The sequence below is a fragment of the Dermacentor silvarum genome, chromosome 1 (assembly GCF_013339745.2).
Source record: "Dermacentor silvarum isolate Dsil-2018 chromosome 1, BIME_Dsil_1.4, whole genome shotgun sequence".
NCBI classification, from domain to species: domain Eukaryota; kingdom Metazoa; phylum Arthropoda; class Arachnida; order Ixodida; family Ixodidae; genus Dermacentor; species Dermacentor silvarum.
The window spans coordinates 341,049,111-341,072,469 of record NC_051154.1 but is presented as its reverse complement, the minus strand read 5'-3'; the positions used below and the strand labels follow the sequence as shown (position 1 = coordinate 341,072,469).

Sequence of the window (23,359 nt, the reverse complement as noted above, 5' to 3'; positions counted from 1 at the left end):
AAGCAACATTAAAAACTATGTAACCTAGTGGTGGTGGTGCTGGTGATGTTGAAGCAGGCGGGGTTAGCCTGGAATAGTGTCTCTCAGGGACATACCAGTTTCAATGACCCCACACCGCACCATGAACACCATCCGCAGTGTGGTTTCCGATGATCTCATGGAGTTGACCGAGATTGAACTTCGGGAAGAATGGAAAGAACAAAATGTAATCAACGTAAAACGAATCAGAATGAAGCGTGGTGGTAAAGAAATTGACACTGAGCACCTAATACGCACATTCGGTTCCAGTGTGCTGCCAGAAACCATCGAGGCAGGTTGTGTTAAAATCCGAGTAAGGCCGTACATCCCCAACCCTCTCCGTTGCTTCAAATGCCAAAAACTTGGCCACAGTTCACAGAACTGCCGAGGCCATCAGACTTGTGCAAAATGCAGTGTGAATGAACATCTCTCTGAATCATGGGAAAACTCTCTTCACTGTGTGAACTGTGATGAGGAGCACGCCGCATACTCGGGGTTGTGCCCTACCTGGAAAAGAGAAAAAGAAATACTAACAATCAAAGTAAAAGCGAACATATCATTCAAGAAGGCACCTAGGCGGGTATCATACCTGCCCAAGAACACCTTTGCCAATGTGGCGCGTTAGGGGGCAGCGACACAACAGTTTCCAGCGGCTGTCCGGCCCACACACAGTGAGCTGCCAGCGATGCCATCCACCCCCTTTGCGGCTGCAGCTAGCGCTGCTCTGCCATCTCAGAACAAGGGGCCATCGGCCTCCGGGCTGGTGGCCTCAAGGGTCTCGTCCATCAAGACGAGGCCCTCACGTCAAGGAAACCACTCGCAAGAGCGCATGTCCAGCGCCTCGCAAGATGCCATGGACACAATAACCGGCCAGACGGCGCCACCAGTGCCTAAGGAGCAGCGAGAGTCTCGCGATTGCTCCAAACAAGAAAAACACCGCATCACGGCACCTGGAAAGGGCTCTGTGAGATAACTCGTCTTTCTCAAACACACAGCACAAAAACCACATTCAACATGGATACACAGATATTACACTGGAATGTCAGAGGTCTCCACAATCTCGATGACTATAAAGAAATCCTACACAGGAATAATCCAAAAGTGCTTTGTGTTCAAGGAACACACCTGAAACACACAAATTTTCTCCAACTATATGCCATTTTTTGGAAAGACCGCGATGACACTATCGCGTCATCAGGCGGTGTAGCTATCGTGGTCGACAGAGGTGTTGCTTGCCGGGAATTAAAACTTCGTACACCCCTCTAGGCAGTTGCTGTCCGAGGGGTGCTGTTTGACAAGCTTGTCACTATCAGTACTATATACATCCCTCCCAATTATCATCTTACTGCAACTGAATTTGAAAACTACATAGATAAACTTCCGGTCCCATATATAGTTGTCGAAGACTTAAGTGCCCACAATTCTTTGGGGGGAGATTATCGTGATGTGAGAGGTCGCCTAATTGAAAACTTTGTTTTCCTCAGGAGCATGTATACTTAATAAGAAAAAGCCAATGTACTACAGTATGGCTCATAACACATACTCCTCTATAGATTTAAGCATAGTGTCGAGTACACTAATGCCGTACCTGGAGTGATCAGTTCTCAAGAACCCTTTTGGAAGCGACCACTTCCCAATTATGCTATGCTTAACAAAACAAGATGGATGCTTGCCACACGTTCCCCGATCGAAGGTTGACTTAGCTTACTGCAAATTTTTCCGAGAATTAACATATTTAAGCCAGAATGATATTGCCTCTTTTAACATAGACGATGCTGTGGCGTATATGACATGCTTTATCGTTGACGCTGCTGAAAAAATGCATAGAACAAACTAATGCACTGGCTAATAAGCCTTGCCTGCCTTGGTGGAATGACGAATGCTAAAAAGCACGTAAAAAGCAAAACAAATTCTGGGGATTACTTTGTGACTCTCCAACAGCCGAAAACCTTATTAATTTGAAACGAGCAAAATTGCAGGGCAGGAGAACGCGTAGATGTGCTAAGAGAGAGAGCTGGGAAAAGTACATCTCCTGCATAAATTCCTATACCGATGAAAGGAAAGTCTGGGATAGGGTAAATAAATAAATAGGCCTGGAGTCACACCTCCTACCCTTAGTAAGTAGCCAAGGTGATAGCCTGGAAGACCAGGCGGATTGTCTAGGCGAACACTTTGAATATGTATCAAGTGAATCGCACCATACAGAAACATTCCTGAAGTTCAAATAATGCGAAGAGTGGCAGCCCCTTAATCGCAAAGTTTCATCGAGTGAGGCTTACAATTGCCCATTTTGCTTAGCCGAACTTAAGGCATCTCTCACTTGTTGCAACAACTCGGCGCCAGGTGGCGATCGTATTATGTATGAAATGGTTAAATACCTACATCCTGAAGCACTGAAAACACTCTTGTCTCTTTTTACTGCCATGTGGGCGGCTGGGTGTATTCCTTCCTCGTAGAAAGAAGCCATAGTCATCCCGACACCCAAACAAGGCATGGACCCGTCCTTAGCCAGCAGCTACAGGCCAATAGTGCGAACAAGCTGCCTGTGCAAGCTGTATGAAAAAATGATAAACCAACGCTTAATCTGTTTCCTAGAAAATGACAAAATACTAGAACCCTTCCAGTGTGGCTTCCGAGAAGGTAGGTCGACAATAGACCACCTTGTTCGCATCGAGGCAAACATCAGAGATGCATTTATACATAAGCAGTTTTTACTTTTGGTTTTTCTAGATCTAGAGAAAGCGTACGACACGACATGGCGTTTCGGGATTCTGCGAGATCTTTCCGCGATGGGGGTCTGTGGAAATATTTTAAATGCAGTCGAAAGCTACTTGTCTAACCGCACGTTTCACGTAAGAGTGGGCAATGTTTTATCTACAGGGTGCGTACAGGTCCTTGAAATCCTTGAAAACCCTTGAAATTGAAAAGTGTGTTTTCAAAGCCCTTCAAAGTCCTGGAATTTTTTCCTTCCTTGAAAATCCTTGAATTTCATGAGCAGTGCACTCTGATATCAACATCGGGACCTCCTTTCTGTGGTAGATCGGCGTCGATCTGACAAACTCCCCATTTCAGAAACAATACGCCGGGGCGAGCACACATGGTTCCGTTTTGCAGAACTGCACGAGAAAAAATGAAAGGCTTCGCCGCGTAAAACTGCGAACGAAGCGAGAGACCCATGCTGCGCAACGCTGCTGGCTCAGCTGGCAGTGTTTACACTGCTTTCCTCACCCTATCGTTCGTTTCACTCTTCGCCCGTCGGCTTGCCTTCCCACTTTCACTCTTGCGCACGAAGTGAAGCTAGTGAAGCTAAAGAGAGCAATAGTGCAGCAACTTTACAACTGATGCTCAGTGCCTTTGCAATAACATAACTGTATTTTCCGGTCAATAAGTCGCACCTTTGTGTAAGACGCACCCCCCTCAAAACGGCAGTTTTCCCGAAAAAAAGGTATACAAGTTGCATCGGTGTATAAGATGCACCTGTTCTTTCAGTAAGCGATTTAAACAAGTTAGTGACGTTTTGCTCCAGGAATGCGGGTCACGCGCAAGCGTATGGGTGCCATATATTTCCACTCCAGGCGCATTTCTGCTGTTGTGGTTGCCGCGATGTTTTGTGTAAAGTCCAAGGGCGATAACATCGTCCCTGCGCGCAATATGCTGTATGTGCGAGTGAAAGCATGCGACGGTGAGACAACTCGCGCGCAAGGGAGGAAAGCGGGAAGGCAGCCCGGGAGGGAGGGGGGGGCTGCCTGTACTCTCGTAGCAAATGCGTAGTTTGCGCAGCGGCGTGCGCCGTATCTTGACAGCTGTGTGCAGATGCGACGACTTCGGGGTCGATCGACTCACGGTCGGCCTACCGCCGCTTGCGTTGCTGCTCCATCCTTCTCGCACGGCGTTTTGGAACTTGATCACGAGAACCCGATAGCGCGCACAGAACCCGTAGCAATTCAATCAACTGCCCCTCTTCACGTGGCCATAATTATCATCGGATTCGATTATGACGGCAGATTAAAAAAAAAACGTACAAAGGTCGCACCGTTCTATAAGACGCACCGACGGAAAATTAAGAAAAAGAAAAATGCGTCTTATACACCGAAAAATACGGTATGCTGAATGTTTTGGAAATGTTTGATGAACCAACCCAGCTAATACTGCAAAAGCCTGAGCAGCTGTTGTGAGTGTTCGTTGTGTTAACTTTTAATATTGTGGACTTGAGAAATAATCAAGACAAGGCATGTTTTGCAAAATTGCAATATACATCTTTATAATGGATGTGTAGCAAGATTACACCGAATGGTTTGGAAATGTCCAGTAAACTTGCCCAGTTAATACTGGAGAAGTCAGTCTGTTGGGTGCATTTTTATGAACTTTTTTTTTGGTATTGTGAACTTGCAAAGTGATCAAGGCTAGACGTTAAGATTATTGGGATATACATTTATTTCTCTTTGGTTTGAATATTTTTGGTGAACTTTTTACCCACCCTATACTGGAGAAATCTCAGCCACTGTTGTAAGCGTTCATTTTGTGTTGTGATCTTGAGAAGTTATCAAGGCTAGACATTTTTATTATAATTGTGATATACATTTATTTATTGTAAGTGCAATAAAAAGTCATTTGGAAATGTTAGAGTAAAGAAATTCTACTTTGGATGCTGCTTTGAGTCCTTGAAAACCATTGGCAGGTCCTGGAAAGTCCTGGAATATCCTTGAATTTTTTACTTGTACACCTGTACGAACCCTGTATCTAGAACATTCACCCAGGAGGCTGGCGTGCCACAAGGGGGTGTGCTTAGTTGCACACTCTTTATAGTAAACATGAACTCCTCGTATACAGTCATTCCACGCGGCATGTTTTGTTCTGTGTATGTCGATGATGTACAGATAGGTTTCAAGTCATGTAACATTGCTATCTGTGAATGACAGGTGCAGCTTGGATTAAACAAATTGTCTAAATGGGCGGATGTAAATGGATTTAAAATAAACGCAAAGTACGTGCATACTTTTCTTAAACAAAAGAGGCATGAAACCAGTGCCAAATCTCACGATCAATCAAGAGGAACTATCCGTGAGTAGTGAACACAAATTCCCGGGAATAATTCTAGACTCTAAGCTTACCTTTATCTCCTATCTGAAATATTGAAGGCAAAGTGTCTGAAGACGATGAACCTTTTAAAAATTCTGTCGCGCACAAGATGGGGTAATGACCGAAAATGCCTCCTGAACTTGTACAACAGTCTTGTCCGCTCATACCTTGATTACCGAGCTATAATTTATCATTCCGCAACGCCAAGTGCATTAAATATCCTAGACCCCGTTCACCATCTGTGTATCTGTCTCGCGACTGGTGCTTTCGGGACAAGTCCGATACAGAGCCTCTACGTAGTTGAATCAGCGGTCACTTCATCTGCAGTGTTCATATAGTAGTTTTACATATTTTCTTAAAGTACACATGAACATTGAACAGCCCTCTTATTCAACCACCAACGACATGACCACTGTCACTCTTCCAAAATCGACCGGCAGCGAGAAAGCCGTTCTCTTTGCTTGTGAGGAATCTTAGTGAGAAAATGGGTGTTGCGCTGCTTGACCACTGTCCTATGGTTCCAGCTAAACTGTTACCGCCGTGGCAGTGGCAACTCATAGAGTGTGACACATTGTAGAGGTCACGAAACACGTGCCAGAGGCACACATTAGAATGCATTTTCCTAAACTCTAGTCCAAGTACACAAGCACTGAGTTTTACACAGACGCTTCCAAGTCACGTGACGGGGCGTCTTAAGCAGCCGTTGGCCCGTCCTTCTCGGAATCCAGTGTACTACACCGGGAAACAGTTACCTTTACGGCTAAGGCCGATGCACTATTGTCGGCTGTGAAGCATATCAGGAAATCAAAACTTCAAAAATCAGTCATATTTACAGACTCCCAAATTGTTGTAAAAGCTTTGAAGTCACCCTGTAAACAGAAAAATCTTGTACTCATTGAGCTCTATTCTGTTCTGTGTAGAGCGTATGCATCTAACCAGCATGTCATTATATGCTGGGTGCCCGGCCATAGAAGCATTGAGGGTGATGTGCTAGCAGACAAAATGGCCACATCAGTTACATCACACGCTATTAACCATACAGCTGTTGTTTCTGCAACAGATTTGAAACCTTTCTTGCGGAAGAAGCTGTGAAGCCACTGGCAATGCTTGTGGGACACTGAAACAAATAATAAGCTTCACTTGATTAATCCACAGTTAGGTTACTGGCCCTCTGCAATAAAACACGGTGAATTGATGTCCTATTCTGTTGTCTCAGAATAGGACACACTTACGGCACCCACAGTTTTTTGCTGACTGGTGATGAACCACCAACCTGTGCTAGATGTGGTGAGAGGCTGACCGTCCTTCACTTCCTGCTGGAGAGTCGGGAAGCCGAAATGGAGAGAAGGAAACATTTTCCTGTAGCATACCGCTATCATATCCCTCTTCATCCCATGATGTTTATTGGTGAAAAACCGCTTTTTAGCACCAAAGCAGTCAAAGGTTTCTTGAACAATGTTGTGCTAAACGTTATTAGCCGAATAAATTCGTAGCGCATCTTCTCTCCAGAGGATGCCGCTGTGATAGTTTCTTTTTATAGCACATGCCTCCAGGCTCCTGTGTTTCAAGGGCTCTGTTTAGGCACTTGTGCTTCTGGGCAATTCTTGCATCTGTTATATTTTGTTAATCGTATTGTTGTCTGCCTGGAGCGCACCTACAATGTCACCTATGAGGTCGTCCCCGATAGTCCCAACTGTATGAGGCGCCGCCCGCACCGTCCTGAACTTGTGCATGTTGTACGCATGAAGCCGTATGTGAGCGAATGACTATGCGAGAGACCCTCACTTCCACAAGTGACATTTCTGGTATAGCATCGGGAGGCACAAATGTCGCGTGCACTCTAGGCAGACGACAGCGATGATGGGGGCATTAACGGACTCCGTCTAGTGGGTCAGTAGGTTTTGGCTGACGACGAAGAAGATGTGTCTCTGTTCTGTTTTGCTAGAACAGGTTGTCCTGCTGTTCTTGAAGAACATCTCCCTGTCCTCTCTTGGCATTGTACCTCGACAGTATCATTCTTTCGCAATGCATTCATGTTCATAGTACACCTCATTAGTCATTCCGACAATCTTATTAAATGTAGATTTTACGCACTTTATAGCAATTATTTTTAGGCCCCTTCACAGCCACGTCTCATCTGCTTCTCAGAATGTATTGCTCCACTGCAAACTTAGTAACACTGGCATGGCGCTCTTTGGCTATAACTGGCCCTTGCGCCATTAAACAACATACATTCCATTCTGGGGGTGGCCCGCGTTATGCAACAGCATCACGTCATCCAAATGGGAGGTTGCACTAAGCAGTCCCGATCTTGAAGCATAGCTATGGGCTTCCCATCGGGCCCGCGACGCAGCAGAGAGGCTCGGCCTTTCTGTACCGACATGAGAGCTGCCTGCTACGTGCTGACGCGTGTTCGGAAGGACCTCAATAAAGTTTTACCATACCGGATGGAGCCCTTAACGCTATCGCATTAAAAGAGAACATTAGAGAGAAAGGCGGCTTCGCGCTCTGCTTGCGAGCTGCACGCGTCTCGCACGACTCGACTGCAATGCTCGGCTCAAATGTTCACAGCGGCATACGCTATCCGCGGGCCGTAGTTTTACATCAAGCCAGGTGGTTCAGGACCCCTTTAGCTGTTTTCGGCCATTTGAAGAAAGTGTGTTTCATGGGACCACCATTTTCTGTTCTTTTCGGCCTTCCTCATTGGCTCGGTTGACGCTGCGTACCTCATGGCTGGTCTCCGCAATGACGGCCATCTTTTATTCTTTTCGGCCTTCCTCATTGGCACGGACGACGCCTCGGGGCCACTCCCAGGGATGACGGCCATGGTTGTGTGCCATATTTACGAAAGCCTTTCTCGAGTTGCCAAGGTGACGCACGTGCTCCTTAGGTATGCATACAGGAGCACGCGCACTAGTGGCACGCGCACGTGGCACGTGCATCGCTGAAGAGTTGGCGTGCATTGCCAGTGAGATTCGCCGGCACCATTGTCTGAATTCGACTTTCGCGATCGTCATTACTGTCGATTTGATGTGTAAGTAAGCTGCACTATGCACCATCAGCGCTGAATCTCTGTTCCATCTATACCGCCTGAACTTTTTGGCCATGTGTGCTGTAGAGCACGCGTGACTTGGACTTTGTCTCCTTCCATGTTCCTCGCGAGTCGATAGCTAGCAGACGATGCGTGATTAATGGCGCGGCTCGCGCGTACGTCTGAACATTTTCATTTTCTCTCTCTCTCTTTCTTATGCACTCCCATTTCTTTCTGCGAGATCTGCGCAGTACGCCCGCGAAAAAAAAAATTACCTTGGATGTTGTTGGGGCTCGGGTTCTTGCAAGTAGTATCGTAGTATTTGCTCTGGCGATATGGTGCATTGAAAACCGGTCTTTAAAACCTGGATACAGTTTCAAATTTATAGAATCACTGAAACCTGGTTGTTATAACTCATAGATCGCTATGCGGTGATCATCCTTAAGGAGGAGGAGGAATAAACTTTTATTCAGGGTGTACAGGTCCTTGAAATCCTTAAAAACCCTTGAAATTGAAAAGTGAATTTTTAAGGCCCTTGAATGTCCTGGAATTTTTTTCCTTCCTTGAAAATACTTGAATTTCGTGAGCAATGCACTCTAATATCTACAGTGCAACCTCCTTTCTGTGGTAGATAGGCATCGATCTGACAAACTCCCCATTTCAGAAGCAATACGTCAGCGCGAGCACACATGGTTCCGTTTTGCAGAACTGCAAGTAAAAAATAAAAGGCTTCACCACGTCAAACAGCGAACGGAGCGAGGGACCCGTGCCGCGCTTCGGTGCTGGCTCGGCTGGCAGTGTTTACGCTGCTTTCCTCACCCTATCGTTCGTTTCACTCCTCGCCTGTCGGTCTGCCTTGTCCCACTTTCACTCTTGTGCACGAGGTGAAGCTAGTGAAGCTAAAGAGATCTATAGTGGAACAACTTTACCACTGATGCTCAGTGCCTTTGGGTGGAAGTTTGTTATATTATTTATGATAAGTGCAATAACATTACCTATGCTGAATGTTTTAGAACTGTTTGATGAACCAGCCCAGCTAATACTGAGAAGCCTGAGCAGCTGTTGTGAGTGTACGTTGTGTTAACTTTTAATATTGTGGACTTGAGAAATGATCAAGACATGTTTTACAAAATTGCAATATACATCTATTTGTTATAATATAATGGATGTCTAGCAAGACTACACTGAATGGTTTGGAAATGTACGGTAAACTTGCCCAGTTAATACGGGAGAAGTCAGAGTAGCTGTTGGAAGCATTCATGTGTTTTGTGAACTTTTGTTTTTGGTATAGCTGTGAACTTGCAAAGTATTCAAGGCTAGACATTATTAACATCATTGGGATGTACATTTATTTCTTTTTATTTTAGTGCAATAACCCTATGCTAAATGTTTTGAACGTTTTTGGTGAACTTTACCCAGCCTATACTGGAGAAATCTCAGTCGCTGTTGTAAGCATTCATTTTGTGTTGTGATCTTGAGAAGTTATCAAGGCTAGACATTTTTATTGTAATTGTGATATACATTAATTTATTGTAAGTGCAATAAACTGTCATTTTTGGAAATGTTAGAGTAAGGAAATTCTACTTTGGTGCCGCTTTGAGTCCTTGATAAACCTGTTAAAGGTCCTGGATTATCCTTGAATTTTTGCCTTGGAAACCTGTACCAACCCTGTTTTATTGTAGAACCAGCACTTTATGATGGCCGGGCCTAAGCCTCCCATGAGGGAGGCTTAGGCCCGGACGTTTGTAGCAGACGCAGGGTGGTAGCCAGCTGCGCCCGGCTGAACTTGGGGTGAGGTGGAAGGAAGGTTCGGCGACTGAGGTAAAATGCCTTAACAAGATCGTTATAAGTGGTCAGATTGTCCCTGTTGTCCAACTCGTCTCCGGTGTCTCCGGCGCGGTTGAATAGGCCTCGCGCAATGGCGTGGGTGACCTCGTTGAGGTCGGGGAGGTGTGGGTGGACAGGGCCCACATGGGCAGGGGTCCATGTCAGGGACATCATGCTGTCTTTACAGTATGGTGCCTGGCAGAGGATACGAAGAGCTTGAGGAGAAATACGACCTTTGCTGAAGTTAGTGACGGCTGAGCGGGAGTCGCACACGATGGTGTGACAGGTGGGATCTAGAGTGGCCAGGGCGATGGCCACTTCTTCAGCCGTCTTGGCAGTGGGGGTAGTGATGCGGAGGCATGGTGTAGGACTCCATCGCGTGTGGCAACGGCCAAAAATGGTGTGCCTTGGGAATATTGGGCTGCATCAACAAATGTGATGCCAGGCACATGAGCTAGGGCTTTGATGATAGCTCCAGCCCGAGCTTGGCGCCGGGCCCTGTTGCACATAACATAATTTTAGTCCTTGATGTGGATTATTCAGAGGCAGACTTTACTTCCATGAAAAATTGAAATACATATTCAAATAATTTTAAAAAGTCACTAATTAACTTCCTAAATAATTACTTCAATGTAAATAATTAAATTTTCGAATTCTTGCTTGTGAATATACAAGGCTTCTCCACTTACAATCAATTTACACAGTGGCACCAGTTTAGAGATATGTGGCATCAAGCTCACCCTGGAAATGCACTGATATTTCACTTACTTTTTTTTATAGAACACTCTTTTATGCATTGAAGCACAAAAGTAACTGGACCACCCATGCATTTTGCCCCACATTTTGGAAAATTATCGAAACTGGTGCCATCCTTGAGATTCATTTCAAGTGGATAGGTCTTGTAAGATCACAGGCTACAATTTGTAAATTGCAATATGTGCCATAAAGTGATTACAAGGTAATTAGTAAAAATTGTTAATTAGTTGAATAAATATTTCTATTTCTTGTGCTAGTAATGTCTGCTTCTTCAAATAATTCAGCTCAAGGGCAAGAATTATGCTATGTGCCACAGGCAATTTTTAAAAATTCCGAAAAACCTGAAAATGATCACCCTGTATATGGGATTTTAGTGGATTCAACTGTATATCATTTGCCACTCGAGATTATTTGGTTTTTCATATATAAAATTACAGTTATATCTGCTCCTCCTGAAATTTAGAATTGTGTGTTGGGCGTATCACTGGAACCTAAGAGCCACCTAATCAGAAATTATTGTGACAGAATGAAACTAGACTAAGTAGCTACTGGTGCTCCTTTAAACCAAGCCATAAGATTGGAAGCATGATGTGCCCAGAAATCAGAAATAGGTTTCAGCAGGAGGAAAACATTGTTTGACTAGTTTCATTTCTTTTTAAATAAATTCTTGTGTGTGTGTTTTTTTTGGTATTGTATTGTCTGACTGACTTTGTGCATGAACAGTTTGTGGGTGAACTTCTTCCAGCAGTTGACTCCGCCAGACATGGACATAACGGAGGAGGTGCCTTCTGGTCGTGCATCACCGCATGGCAGTGAAAAGTACGCACATTCTTATAACAGGTGTGCAGCCAGTTCTCGTCAGTGGCAGTCTCCCCCACGTGTCCTGTCGGCCTCATCTACCAGGGATGACCAGTCCCTTGCAGTTGAGGAGTTTCCAGCTTGTTCACTTGATGAGGAGGTAAGTGTGCACTCCATTTTTAGGCATTAGCAACCTTGCAACGATCCAATCCTTCAACGCCTCAACGCCCTGACCAATATAGTTGGAGAGGGTGTAAAGGAGTTTGAGAATGCGAGTGAGAATGCGGCAAGGGTGTCTCATGGAGGAATGCAGTGAGATTTGTGTGAAGGAGTGTAATATGGAATCTAGAGAGGCATGTGCTCGACAGGAATCTGCAACACCGACTTAGTTCCTTTTGTGTCACCACGTTAGTCACTGCCTATCATGCCACTTTCTTTGCACATGCTCGGCCAAGTAGTAGACAGGACATGAACCAATTAAGAATAAGAGTCGCAGAAAAGAATAATTGATAGAAGGGCATTTGAAATGTCATCAAGAGTGTTGCCGTAATCGTCAATCAGAAATGAGTAATGATTTCAAAGTAGCTAATGCTGTCTGTCAGAAAGCATGGTTGTTACTAAATTTTTCTTTCTGATCACCTCATAACTATAACCATTGCCACTCGAGGTTGGTTCGATTTTCATATTGTGTAAAAATGCAATCATCTCTGTTCATCTGCTCAGACACTGTTGTGTTAAACATCTCAGTCGAACCTCGAGAGTAACTTTGCAATATTTGAGAATTGCAAAAGTGGTGACAGCTCAGCGAGTTGGTGTGGTAACATAATTATGAAACAGTGATAGCGACGCAGACTGAAAAAAGAAACAACTGGATTGTGTGCTGACTCTCAACTTATTCAAGAAATGCGGAATAGGATGGATGGATGCTAGGAGTGTCCCCTTTGGAACGGGGCGGTGGGTTGCGCCATCAAGCTCGTTGTTATATTGCCTAATGTGCTACCTGTCATCAAAAAAAACCCACAAAGAATTTCAATCACCAAACTTTCTGAACCCCTATTGGGAGCTTTGTTTTTGCACATTTCCCTTCTTTTCTTCCACCAATCTTCCAATCTCCTCTTACTAATCTCTATTGTGAACGTGTTTACATTCCCCCTGCTATCTCTGTACCCAACGGCTTCAAGGAGGCCAGAGGTGCCTAAATTGACCGCTGGGTAGATATCTTCACATTCTAATAGAACATGCTCTATCGTTTTCCTAGTTTTACCGCATGAAGCACATGCTTCTTTATTGTACCTTGCTTTATAAGTGAGAAAAAAATGTTTCTTTTTTCCCTGTTTTCTCATGCTATGCCGTTTATGCTATCTGTCCGCCAGGTGGTGGTTTTGAAAGGTTTATATTCCACATTTCTTAAATAAACTGCAGTTGAGAGTCAGCACACTGTCCTGTTGCTTCTTTTCTGTCTGCTTCGCCTGGTGCTATCTTATAGTAAGTTTAGTATTGCAAGTTGAAACTGGGCCCAAATGAAAATAGCACTGTTTTTAAAAATGACTCTAATTTAGGAAGCCGGGAATGCCAAAAAATAGCCTTTAAGCAAAGGAATGCTTTGTTTAGCTAGTTTGTTTTAAAATATTGTGATTGACAGCTTGGCATCCACAATAGATCAATATCGTATAATATTGATCTGCTTATATTTATGCATGGTAACAAATGTTTTGCAATTTGTTCAAAACATTCAGGAACAAAAAATTATGAAAGAAAAAATTGTTTCCATTATACTTAGCGTAACGGCTTGATATACGTGATGATCACTTGTCATTTACATTTCTTATGAGGGACGTATCCAAACACATGGCCTATTCTGAACTTCATGAGAAAGCTATTGCGCTGAAAGATTGATTTTGGAATGAAGTACAATAAACCACCTTATATAGAAACAGGCAAATCAAGTACCAAAAGGCAAAGAAAGGCACTGAAGAAATTAGGGTTGCTCTCAAATGGTAGCACTTTGACTTCCTCTGCTTAGTAGTACTAGTGTCACTGGCAAATGTACACTTAGAAAAGTTTAGGACCGGTATGCACACTTTTTCCTTTTCAGCTTGCCTGGAACTCTTGTGTTACTTTGAGTTTTGTGACTAAAAATTCTTTTGCACAGTGTTTTTTGAAAACACAGTGTATATAAGTTGATCATACAGTTTCAGATAAAGCACAAACTACAATTTATTTTTGAGTAGACTACATATGCTTTGTATTTCTGTTGCCATGTTGAACTTGAGATAATTGTGCATCTTGGAATAAAAAGAATGAACACTTTAACAAATGAAGTCATTTAATCAAATCAATTATGAATATTTTAAAGAAATGAATAGCTTTAAATATATTGAATCAAAGGTTAATAATTGTTTTTAAAAATAAGGGAAGAAAGATAAATGGGGAGTGGGAGCTAAAGAACAAAATTTTAACTTTTGATATGTGCTTCCAAACAGGCACTGCATTTTTAAGCGGAAGAGAACTCATGGGCATGTGCAACAAGGTACATCTTGTGAGAGGATGTTGGTGAGACGTATCAATGCTACTAGTGAGTGCGCATAGACCTAGAGAAAGAAAAATTTGTTTTTGCCGTGGTTGGTTTGCTGTCATCTTTCCCAGTTTAAAAGAAAATTGCAGAAATATTTTTGTCCTTTAAAGTAAGCCTTCACTATGCCATACCCTAAACATCAAAAAAGAAAGAAAAGAAACCGTCTGTGGCAAACTACTCTCACCCTTACCCACAGTACCTGCACCCTACATGCTAAAAAGTATTTGCATGTCCGAGCGTCTCTCACAACACTCAAGCTCTGCTTTTTATGCAATTCATTTCCCCCTTTCACTCGTCGAGGGAAATCGTCGAACTGTTCTGCCGGACTCTGCCTCCCATGTTCGCCATCGCTCCCACATACGGGACAACCGCGTGGCAATTTGTGAACCTCATGTCGATGCAGTTCCCATGGAAGACTTCGATGTTGGCCCCTTTCAAGCATTTATGAGCTCTCCGTGATGGTCAGCTTGTGAGGGTCAGGAGACTGGCCTTCACGGTAGTAACCACTTCTAAATGTACTGTGAGCGTGCAATGCGAGAGAGACGAGGCAGGTCAAACAGTGACGACACATACCGGCACAATGTCGGCGAGGTTGGCGACAGTAGACCCTTCCGGCAGTAGTAGTGGCTCAGGAGTCGTGATAAATGCAGTGAGGCTGACATAGCCGCTCGAGAATCGGACCAAGCAAGAAACGATGGCGAGTCCTCGAGAAATGGAGTGCTGGGATGGTTTAACCAAGGTGTCTCCATCGACAATGTCTCTTGACTCGACAGTGAGAATGCATTCTTCATTTGGCGGGATGATAAAATTCGTTGCTGCAACGAGGTTGGGACACGGAAACTCGAAAATGGAATAAGTCTCTTGTAGTGGGCCTAGATGAGCAAGTTCGTGTTGCCATGTGTGTTTTCTATTTTTCTCTTCAGAATATGCTCTCTGTTTGTGGTAAACATGGTCAAAGTAAAGACATTGCTTGCAAAAAAAATCTTTTTTTGCATTGTTTTTGCCTTTAGTAATAGATGCACTGTATGCAGTAACACAAGCTATTTCCTGCAGTACATCTGGTACATTTGGTGTGTGAGGTGTATTTGTGTAGTGACGTGTGCAGCCTCTTGTCACTTTATGGTCCTTTACTTAGCGTGCTTGTGTTTCTAAGTGCTATGAAATGGGCAGTTGACTATTCAGAAAGAGTATAGGAGCACACATGACTGCTATGTTTCATGAAAAGAAGAAAAGTAAAACAAAGGACGCGAGAATCGCAGAGGCGAGGGTAGTGAGAAAAAAAGTATATGAGCCCTCGGGGTTGCAATATGGCAGGAATGTCACAGACACAGGTTGATGCAAGGTGAGAGGGCATGTGCTATTGGGAGGAGGAGGCTGTAGCTTGCCCATTGTTTTATATTGTAACGGATACGAAAGGCAGGCACAAAAAGAGAGAAGAAAAGACGAAGAGAACGAAGAGCTCGAGAGGCTGGACTGCGCTACGATCACGCTCCCATCATCGTCCATCTCCCTCTAAATAAAACCATTTCTTCATAACTCTTCGTAACAGTTGTGGTGGAGGTGCTGGGTAGTCGATACCCGAAGATGGAGGCTGAGCCACAAGTTCTTTGACAGAGCCGTCGCCTTGCTGGACTCCCACCGAATACACCGGAGTTGAATATGTCCTGCGACGCAGACGAACAATGGCCCATTCCAACTGCTGCGCCGACCAGTTCCGTTCAGCAACTGAGGGATGCACGTCCCTTCGCCGGAAGACCGGACGAAGACGTCAAGGAATGGCTCATCCATTATCACCGGGTGAGTGCCACCAACAAGTGGAACAGCGCTTCTCAGCTTTCGAACGTCGTGTTCTTTCTAACGTATACTGCGTTGATGTGGTTCGACAATCACGAGGAAACGTTAACGACATGGGGCAGATTTGTTTCGGAAATCAAAGAGCGATTCGGCGACTCCGTGACGAAAAAGGAAAGGGCAGAACAGACGCTACTGCAATGCGCGCAAGTGCCAGGGGAAACCTGCACAACCTACATTGAGGCAGTAATAAAACTGTGTAGGATGGTAGATTCTGGAATGTCTGAGGAAGACAAAGTCGGGCACATCCTAAAAGGAATTGCTGAGGATGTTTACAGTTTCCTCATCGCAAAAGACACCCTGGCTTCCGTTGCCGACATCATTCGGCACTGTCGCACTTTGGAGCAACTGAAAACGAGGCGCATCACGCCGAAGTTTGGCAGGCTAGCCAATGTGACGACAGTTGCAAGCGTAGAGAGCAACCAGCCCCTCGATCTTGCATCAACGATCCGACAAATAGTTCGGGAAGAACTCAGCCTGCTTGCACAAGTGACACACCCAGGCACTCATAGCTTCCGCTTACCACCAGATTTCGAGCCAAATGTGGCATCCTTCTCCCCGTATCCTACGGCTAGGGGCATTGAGGATTATGAACTCGCACCCCGACAGCAGCCACGTCTCTACAACAGAGGCCCTACTTATGACGCTCAGCCACAACGAGAACAGCCGCGTTTTTACCCCCGAGGCCCTGTGACTTCTGTGAGGCCGCGCCAAGAACAGCACCGACCCTACTACCACGACGTGGCTTATAATCGATATAATGGATTTCAGCGAGCAGCAGAGGACACATTATTCACATGACAACGAACTTTCTGGCCGCCCGCAGCAGGCTAGCATTCGCTTCGAGGAAGATGCTGTCAACCGCGACCCTCCCGTGGGCTACAACTGCGGTTCCACAGGCCATATTGCTCGGTATTGTCACCAAGGCTGTCAATCACGAAGGACACCACTGATGTTCTCGCCACCCGGAACCCGTACTTCATATGACTTGCGGACGACCGATTTGCTTCCAATGGACCGCTTCTCGCGCGCGACCAGACGCAGCGATTCACCAGCATCTGAGGGCAGTTTGACGCCACCAAATAACCGTCCCCGTCACTCTCCGTCCCCTTGGCGCCGTTCTTCCTCACCACCGCTGGGAAACTAGCATCCGCGGCCAATGGAGGCGAGGTTGCCGGATGGTCTTTGGAAGAAATACCTCTGCCTGTTGTGATGCACAAAAACAAAGTGAATGTGTTGATTGACGGAATACCGACCATGGTGTTAGTTGATACTGGAGCAACTGTGTCTGTGATGAGCCTCGCTTTCAAAAACCGTCTAGGCTACAAAGTTATGTTTTCTTGGAACGACGGTATTACCTTTCGTGGAGTAGGCGGCGAGTGGCTTCATCCCCTTGGTGTTTGTGCTGTGAGTGTTTTGTTGGCTGGGAAAGTGTTTGTGTCGGAATTTCTTGTTCTTTCTCGTTGTTCCCACGATGTTATTCTTGGTATCAATTTTCTTAAACAATGCGGTGCTTCTGTGGACTGTGGTTGTGGCGAAATATCGTTGAACAAGTTATTTATATCAGCACATCCCGAACAAAGCTCGCATGGTGAAGACAGGGACACACACACACTCAATGTTCTTGATGAAGTGATTGCACCATCGTGGTGCCTGACGCCTGTTCGTGTTTCTGCAACTACTGTTGACGCTGATTGTGTTGACCTTGTAGTTAGGCCTCTCCGCATAAACTGTGCTAAAAAAAGTATACTTGTGCCTTGCTCTGTCGTGTGCATGACGAAAGCAGTCACCACATTGTGGGCGCTGAACTGTTCATCCACGCCGGTTGTCCTCCCTCGCGGTATGAAAATCCCTCTATTCGATGAAGTCGCATGTAGCTCAATAGCGGCACTAACTGCGGACGTCTCTACAGCTTGCTCTCTTTGCGATAATTGCCATTCTGAAGAGTTAATGCTTGGCATGATCAGCAAGGCTCTCTGTACATCGGAACGGCAAGCACTGGTACAGGTCCGTGCCAGGCATGAGGCTGCATTCGACCACGCATGGAGATGCACCACTTCATCTACCGTTGTCCGTCACCGAATTTGTCCGTCATCGAATAGATACCGGCTCAGCACACCCCATCCACCAGAAGCCCTACCGAGTGTCATCCTTTGAACGCAAAGTTATTGCAGAGCAAGTCAAGGAGATGATGAACAAAGGTGTCATTCAAGAGTCGTCTAGCCCATGGGCAGCCCCAGTAATCCTCGTCAGGAAAAAAGATGGCTCCTGGAGATTCTGCGTGGATTACAGACATCTAAACGCAATGACAAAGAAGGATGTCTATCCGCTACCACGAATCGATGACGTCATTGATTGCTTACACGCTGCTTCGTACTTCTCAACACTTGATTTGCGATCGGGGTATTGGCAAATACCTATGGACCCTGCCGACAAGGAAAAGACCGCTTTCGTGACTCGAGATGGCCTATTTGAATTTAATGTTATGCCTTTTGGCCTTTGCAATGCTCCTGCCACCTTCAAAAGATTCATGGACACAGTACTACGTGGTCTAAAGTGGGAGATATGCATGTGTTACCTTGATGATGTTGTAATATTTGGCCGCACGATTGAGGAACATAACGAACGCCTCAGCCTTGTTCTTGAATGCATCGAAAAAGCTGGCCTGGTTCTAAACTAAAAAAAATGTAGGTTTGGCAAACGCCCAACAGTGGTCCTGGGACACTTAGTCGACAAGGATGGCGTCAGACCCGATCCTCGTAAGATTGAAGCGGTGAGCACCCTCAAGCCACCGAAGTCAGCACGAGAACTTCGCTCATTCATTGGCCTATGTTCGTATTTCCGTCGTTTTGTTCCCCGGTTTGCCGAAATCGTTTACCCATTGACAAGTATTTTGCGACAAGATGTGGCCTTCAATTGGACACCAGAGTGTGACGCTTCATTCTCAATTGAAGTTTATACTAACGTCAGCACCCCTCTTGCGTCACTTCGATCCATCTGGCCTCCCTTTCGTATCTGTTACAATAATATTGCATTTGATTTATCATGGCTACTCCTAAACCTTTTTCTGTAATTGTTTACTTCACTGTACAAGTTCTGATGTGTAACGAGAACTTCCGACAGGGCCTGGTGAGGTGCCAATTTAAATTGATGACTATTGTATTCAAGGCATAAGTAAAAAAAAATTTCATAGTAAATATTACATCATTGATCAATTCATTGATCACAGGTACTTCTAAACCCTTTTTTCTTGAAATTTTTGCTTTGCTCTGCAAGTCCTTGTGTGTAATGAGAACTTCCGACAGGGCCTGTTGAGGTTAAAGTGATTACTGTTGTACTGAAGGCATAAGTCCAAAGCATTACATTGTAAAATTGGTAGTATTGTGTTATATGCATAAACTAATCATGACTGTGTACAGCCAACTGGCAATGAAGCCATTGAAAGCATAGGGGTAATCACCCCTATGCATTCCTTGGCTTCATTGCCTGTTGGCTGTACATGGTCGTCATTAACAAAAATCGAGCCCCTCTGTTTCCCTTCATCCTGTTCATGCAAAAACTAAAGCATAGCAAACTGCTCAATTTTTTAGCTGAGAAATTAATAAGCTTTGTATAAAAGATCAAGCTGTGGGTAATTTCCTACAAACTGATATGTGAATTTTAGGCATTGTCAGCACATAACTTGAAGCCAGTATATTTAGAGGGCACGGAATTTTAGTAATAACTTACGTCTATCAAATCAAGGCTGTCTTATTTTTCTATGGTGTAATTGTGATTGGGTACACTTGTCTGCATGCTTAGAATTACGTCTGTGGTTGGTAATTGGATTTATTGAGTTCAGTGAAATTAGTTAGTAAAGTAGTAGACTTTTTGGGTCTCACAGATTTAAAAAGTTGGGTCTTTATCTACTGGAACAGACTCCCTTTAACCCCTTAACAGATCTTGACGAATCAAGTTGTATTGAGTGATAATCATTTTCTGACTTATGATGAGCCCACCTCGTCATAGGTATTTTGCCTTTTCCAAATGCTCTGTTTACATGCAGCAGCTGTCAAACTTTGTTTTCTTTTCTTTTTAATGAAAAACAATGCTAGACATTCTATAACCCTCTATATATTTATTGCACTATCAAATGACACGTTGTAAAGTTGATTTTTATTGGTATAGTACTGAGAAATAGTTCATGTTGAAAATTTAGTGGTATTGAATGACCCATTAATAGAAATCAAGCATATAGGTACAGGTGCATCATGTCTGCATAGAATCTTGCTAAGCCAAATTGCACTGGCAGCATTTTTTGACTGTAGGTGCGATTGAAGAAGTGAAATATGTCTTATAGGGGCTGCAGATTTGGGGTGTGGCTTGCATATTTCTTGTGGCTTGCAGGGGTCATTGTGTTTGTTTGTTGCTGGCAGACATGTCTGGATATGTGTATAATTTTCGATTTAGTAACAATGTCGTCTTGCTTTAGCCCCAGGTTAGTGTGGGATGCCGGCTGCCTTGTCGCATGCGGAACAGTGATCACTGGCGTAAGTTGCATGATGTTTTTATTATAGAGTGAATGATAAACACTCGCCAATAATTCTTTTAAAGTTGGTAGAAACTTGGTGTTGTTATTATGAAGACGTTCCACTGGTTTGGACAAGGCAATTGCACGCGCTGTAAGTGCAGCTGCCACCATGAAACACTGCTTACAAGTTCAGCGTTCTGAAAGCCCCTTTTATTCGCCACCTGTCCCTATATAACCATGAAGGCAGCACTGATCATTTATACAACTTCTATGCGCTTTCTACAGTTATCACTATGTAGCTGGCTCTCAGATTTTCATTGCATTGACCAACATGAATGCTTTTGCAAGTCTATGAATAATACTCGCTAAAATGGTTTTACAGGTGCTCAATATACTTCTCATTTTGTTTTAGGATTTTTTCAAGCCTCCATGAAAAGAAACTGTTTCAGCCACGTTTTATTTTTTTTTGTTGGCAAAAAAAATTCCTTCAGGACATAAACTTTAGCCAGTTTAAAACTGGCTAAAAGTAGCACAGAAACGACTTGCATGCGGCCACTCTCCGCACATTGCCGTGGCTGGTATTTTGTGCATTCAAAAATTGACACAAACTAATGTTGGTTTACATGTGAAAGCTGACAAATCACTAAATCTACAGATACTATTAGGAATGTGCCATTTCAAGTTGCCCTTGCGGAACACAGTCATCGACCAATTTTTCAAACACCGAGTGGCTGTATACAGGCTAACCTACCTGTGCAGTAGATCACATCACATGTGCAAGCAATCTAGGCTGACCATGAGGTCTATTTGTGCAGACATACTGACAGCCAGCTTCCCATGGTTGGTTTTCTCAAGCTACTGGATAATTTTCATCACAGCCATACTGTCTGGGCAACTAGGCCTAACCAGTGCCACTTCTTCGAAAGCCAGCAACGAAAGTAGTGTTTTTGTATCGAATCAGCATGTTCCAGCCACCATGTTTGCAGCATTGAATTTCCAGATAATGTTAAAAAAATCAAGCAGCACATGGTGTGGCACCTGAAATTGCTGTTACCATCAATAATTCTAGAGGTAGGTGGCTCTGCCACAGGAAAGTTGACTAATTATGCAGGTCTGAAAAAAAGATGTTTGAAAAATGAGTTGTTGACTGTATTTTACATATTTACCAGAATACGTCATTTCAACCAAAGAAAAATTTGATTTGCTATAACCGGTTTTCTCCTGCTGAGAAAGGTCTCAGGTTTAATTCTTAGCTGTAGGGGTGACATTCTCATAGGCTAGCTGGATAGAGTAACTCGAGATCTCACATAGTCCGTTTTGGTATACTAAGAACTTACGGTAATTAATTGAAATGAAGTAAGACCAAATAAATTTTAGTTCATTTTGTTATTTATAATTATTTATTATATTCATGTTGTGTTCAGGTTTGAATACTCACAGCCCAGTGTTTTGTTCAACAGAGTGCCAGCTCTTTCCTTCATCTTCCCGAAATATGCATAACTTTTTGTTCATAACCCTGTGCACATACTAACACGTTGGCCAAAGTTTTTTAAGTGTCACAGCAAAGCACTGCCTCTTGTAGAACTAAACACGAAGTCTCAGTAATCATAAGATAGGGGTGCCGTGTCGTGGCTACCGATATGTGCCAGTGTTATGCCCTGTGATATCGGGCAGCAAGACAGAGTTTCGCGTTACCCTGGTCATGAGGTCATGCCAATGCCAAATCTCTGCACAATCGTTTGCAGGTGGAGTGATGATTGTTCCACATAAACATGTCAGCTCAGCTTTGGAGAACAGTAAAAGAAAGCAATAAGGAGAAGAGCGCAAAGAAGTGGCAATGGCAGCATCTTATTGCTCTCACTCTGTTCAGACAAGGCGCATTCCATAACCTCTGTTTAAAAAGATTTAAGAGAAGTTGTCCTTGAACACCAGACACATTCCACAAGGGTTGCTGGCCCATTTTAAAATGTTAATAATACATAAGCAGACATTACTTTACTCCCAAGCAATACTTTGCTGATGAAATTGTAACCATTTAATATGTGCCAGCAACTCTTGCGGAATTTTTCGGGTGTATTCATATGCTCAAACTCAAAGAAGCACTGTTATCAAATGTTAACGCATTCTGTCACCACAATACAACAGGAGTCTACATAAAAGGCTTTGTGCTAAATGATACATCAAAAGAAGTTCAGTGGCGGTGGTTTTCTCCTGCAAAGAAGGAGGTCTCAAGTTTAATTCTTAGCGGTAGAGGTCACATTCTCATATAGGCTAGCTGGATAGAGTAACTCATCTCATAAAACATCATTGTGCAGGATTATTAGCTGTAGAGGCAACATTCTGTTATAGGCTAGCCGAGTACAGTAACCCAAATCTCACAAATCTTCATTGTGCATTAAAGAACCTTCCAGTGGTCAAAATTATACTCAAGGACTTCGTGCAGTGGTGTCAAAGCTAGAAGCCTCATCAGCCAGTCAGTTAGGCCCCGTCGATTATCTGTCCCTGACATTCCTAGACTGTCCGAGACACTGCATGTGCAATGCTCATTGGCTGAAAGCATTGCCTTGGTCAGTCTTGGACTGTCAAGGACAGATAATCGAAGAGGCCCAGTAAAGCTCAAACACAGCCTCACGGTAACCTTGCGTGGCCTGTTGATCCACAGCCATGTTGTTTGGTAATGAGAAAAATGTAAAAGCAGTTTCAAAGTCTGCCGGAAATTGTATGCCTTTGAATATAGGCAGCCAGTCATGCATTTTGGGGAAAGGGGTAAGACACATCTGTGGCACATTTAAAGTTTAATGGAGTTGTATTGAGCATTGTCTGCGACAACAACACTCCTCGGAGGCAAACACTGCAGCAGCTTAGCAGTTTTTCCACAAACCACTTTTTGTAGCATTGCCTGCCATCTTGTAAT

At 44.0% G+C, this 23,359-nt stretch overlaps 2 protein-coding genes across 2 annotated transcripts in view; both read left to right on the top strand.

Annotated features, from left to right (window-relative positions):
- LOC125943316 (uncharacterized) overlaps window positions 1-14,007 on the top strand; it is a 56,106-nt gene extending 42,099 nt beyond the window's left edge. The window contains exons 4-5 of the mRNA XM_049662401.1: window positions 11,460-11,669; window positions 13,993-14,007. Of these exons, the coding sequence (XP_049518358.1) occupies window positions 11,460-11,669; window positions 13,993-14,007 (225 nt within the window). The remainder of the gene's footprint in view (window positions 1-11,459; window positions 11,670-13,992) is intronic.
- The window catches only part of LOC119444185 (histone acetyltransferase KAT5-like), a 103,012-nt gene continuing 91,220 nt past the window's right edge, over window positions 11,568-23,359 (top strand). Inside the window, exons 1-2 of the mRNA XM_049660478.1 lie at window positions 11,568-11,669; window positions 20,407-20,464. Of these exons, the coding sequence (XP_049516435.1) occupies window positions 20,443-20,464 (22 nt within the window). The 5' untranslated portion in view covers window positions 11,568-11,669; window positions 20,407-20,442. The remainder of the gene's footprint in view (window positions 11,670-20,406; window positions 20,465-23,359) is intronic.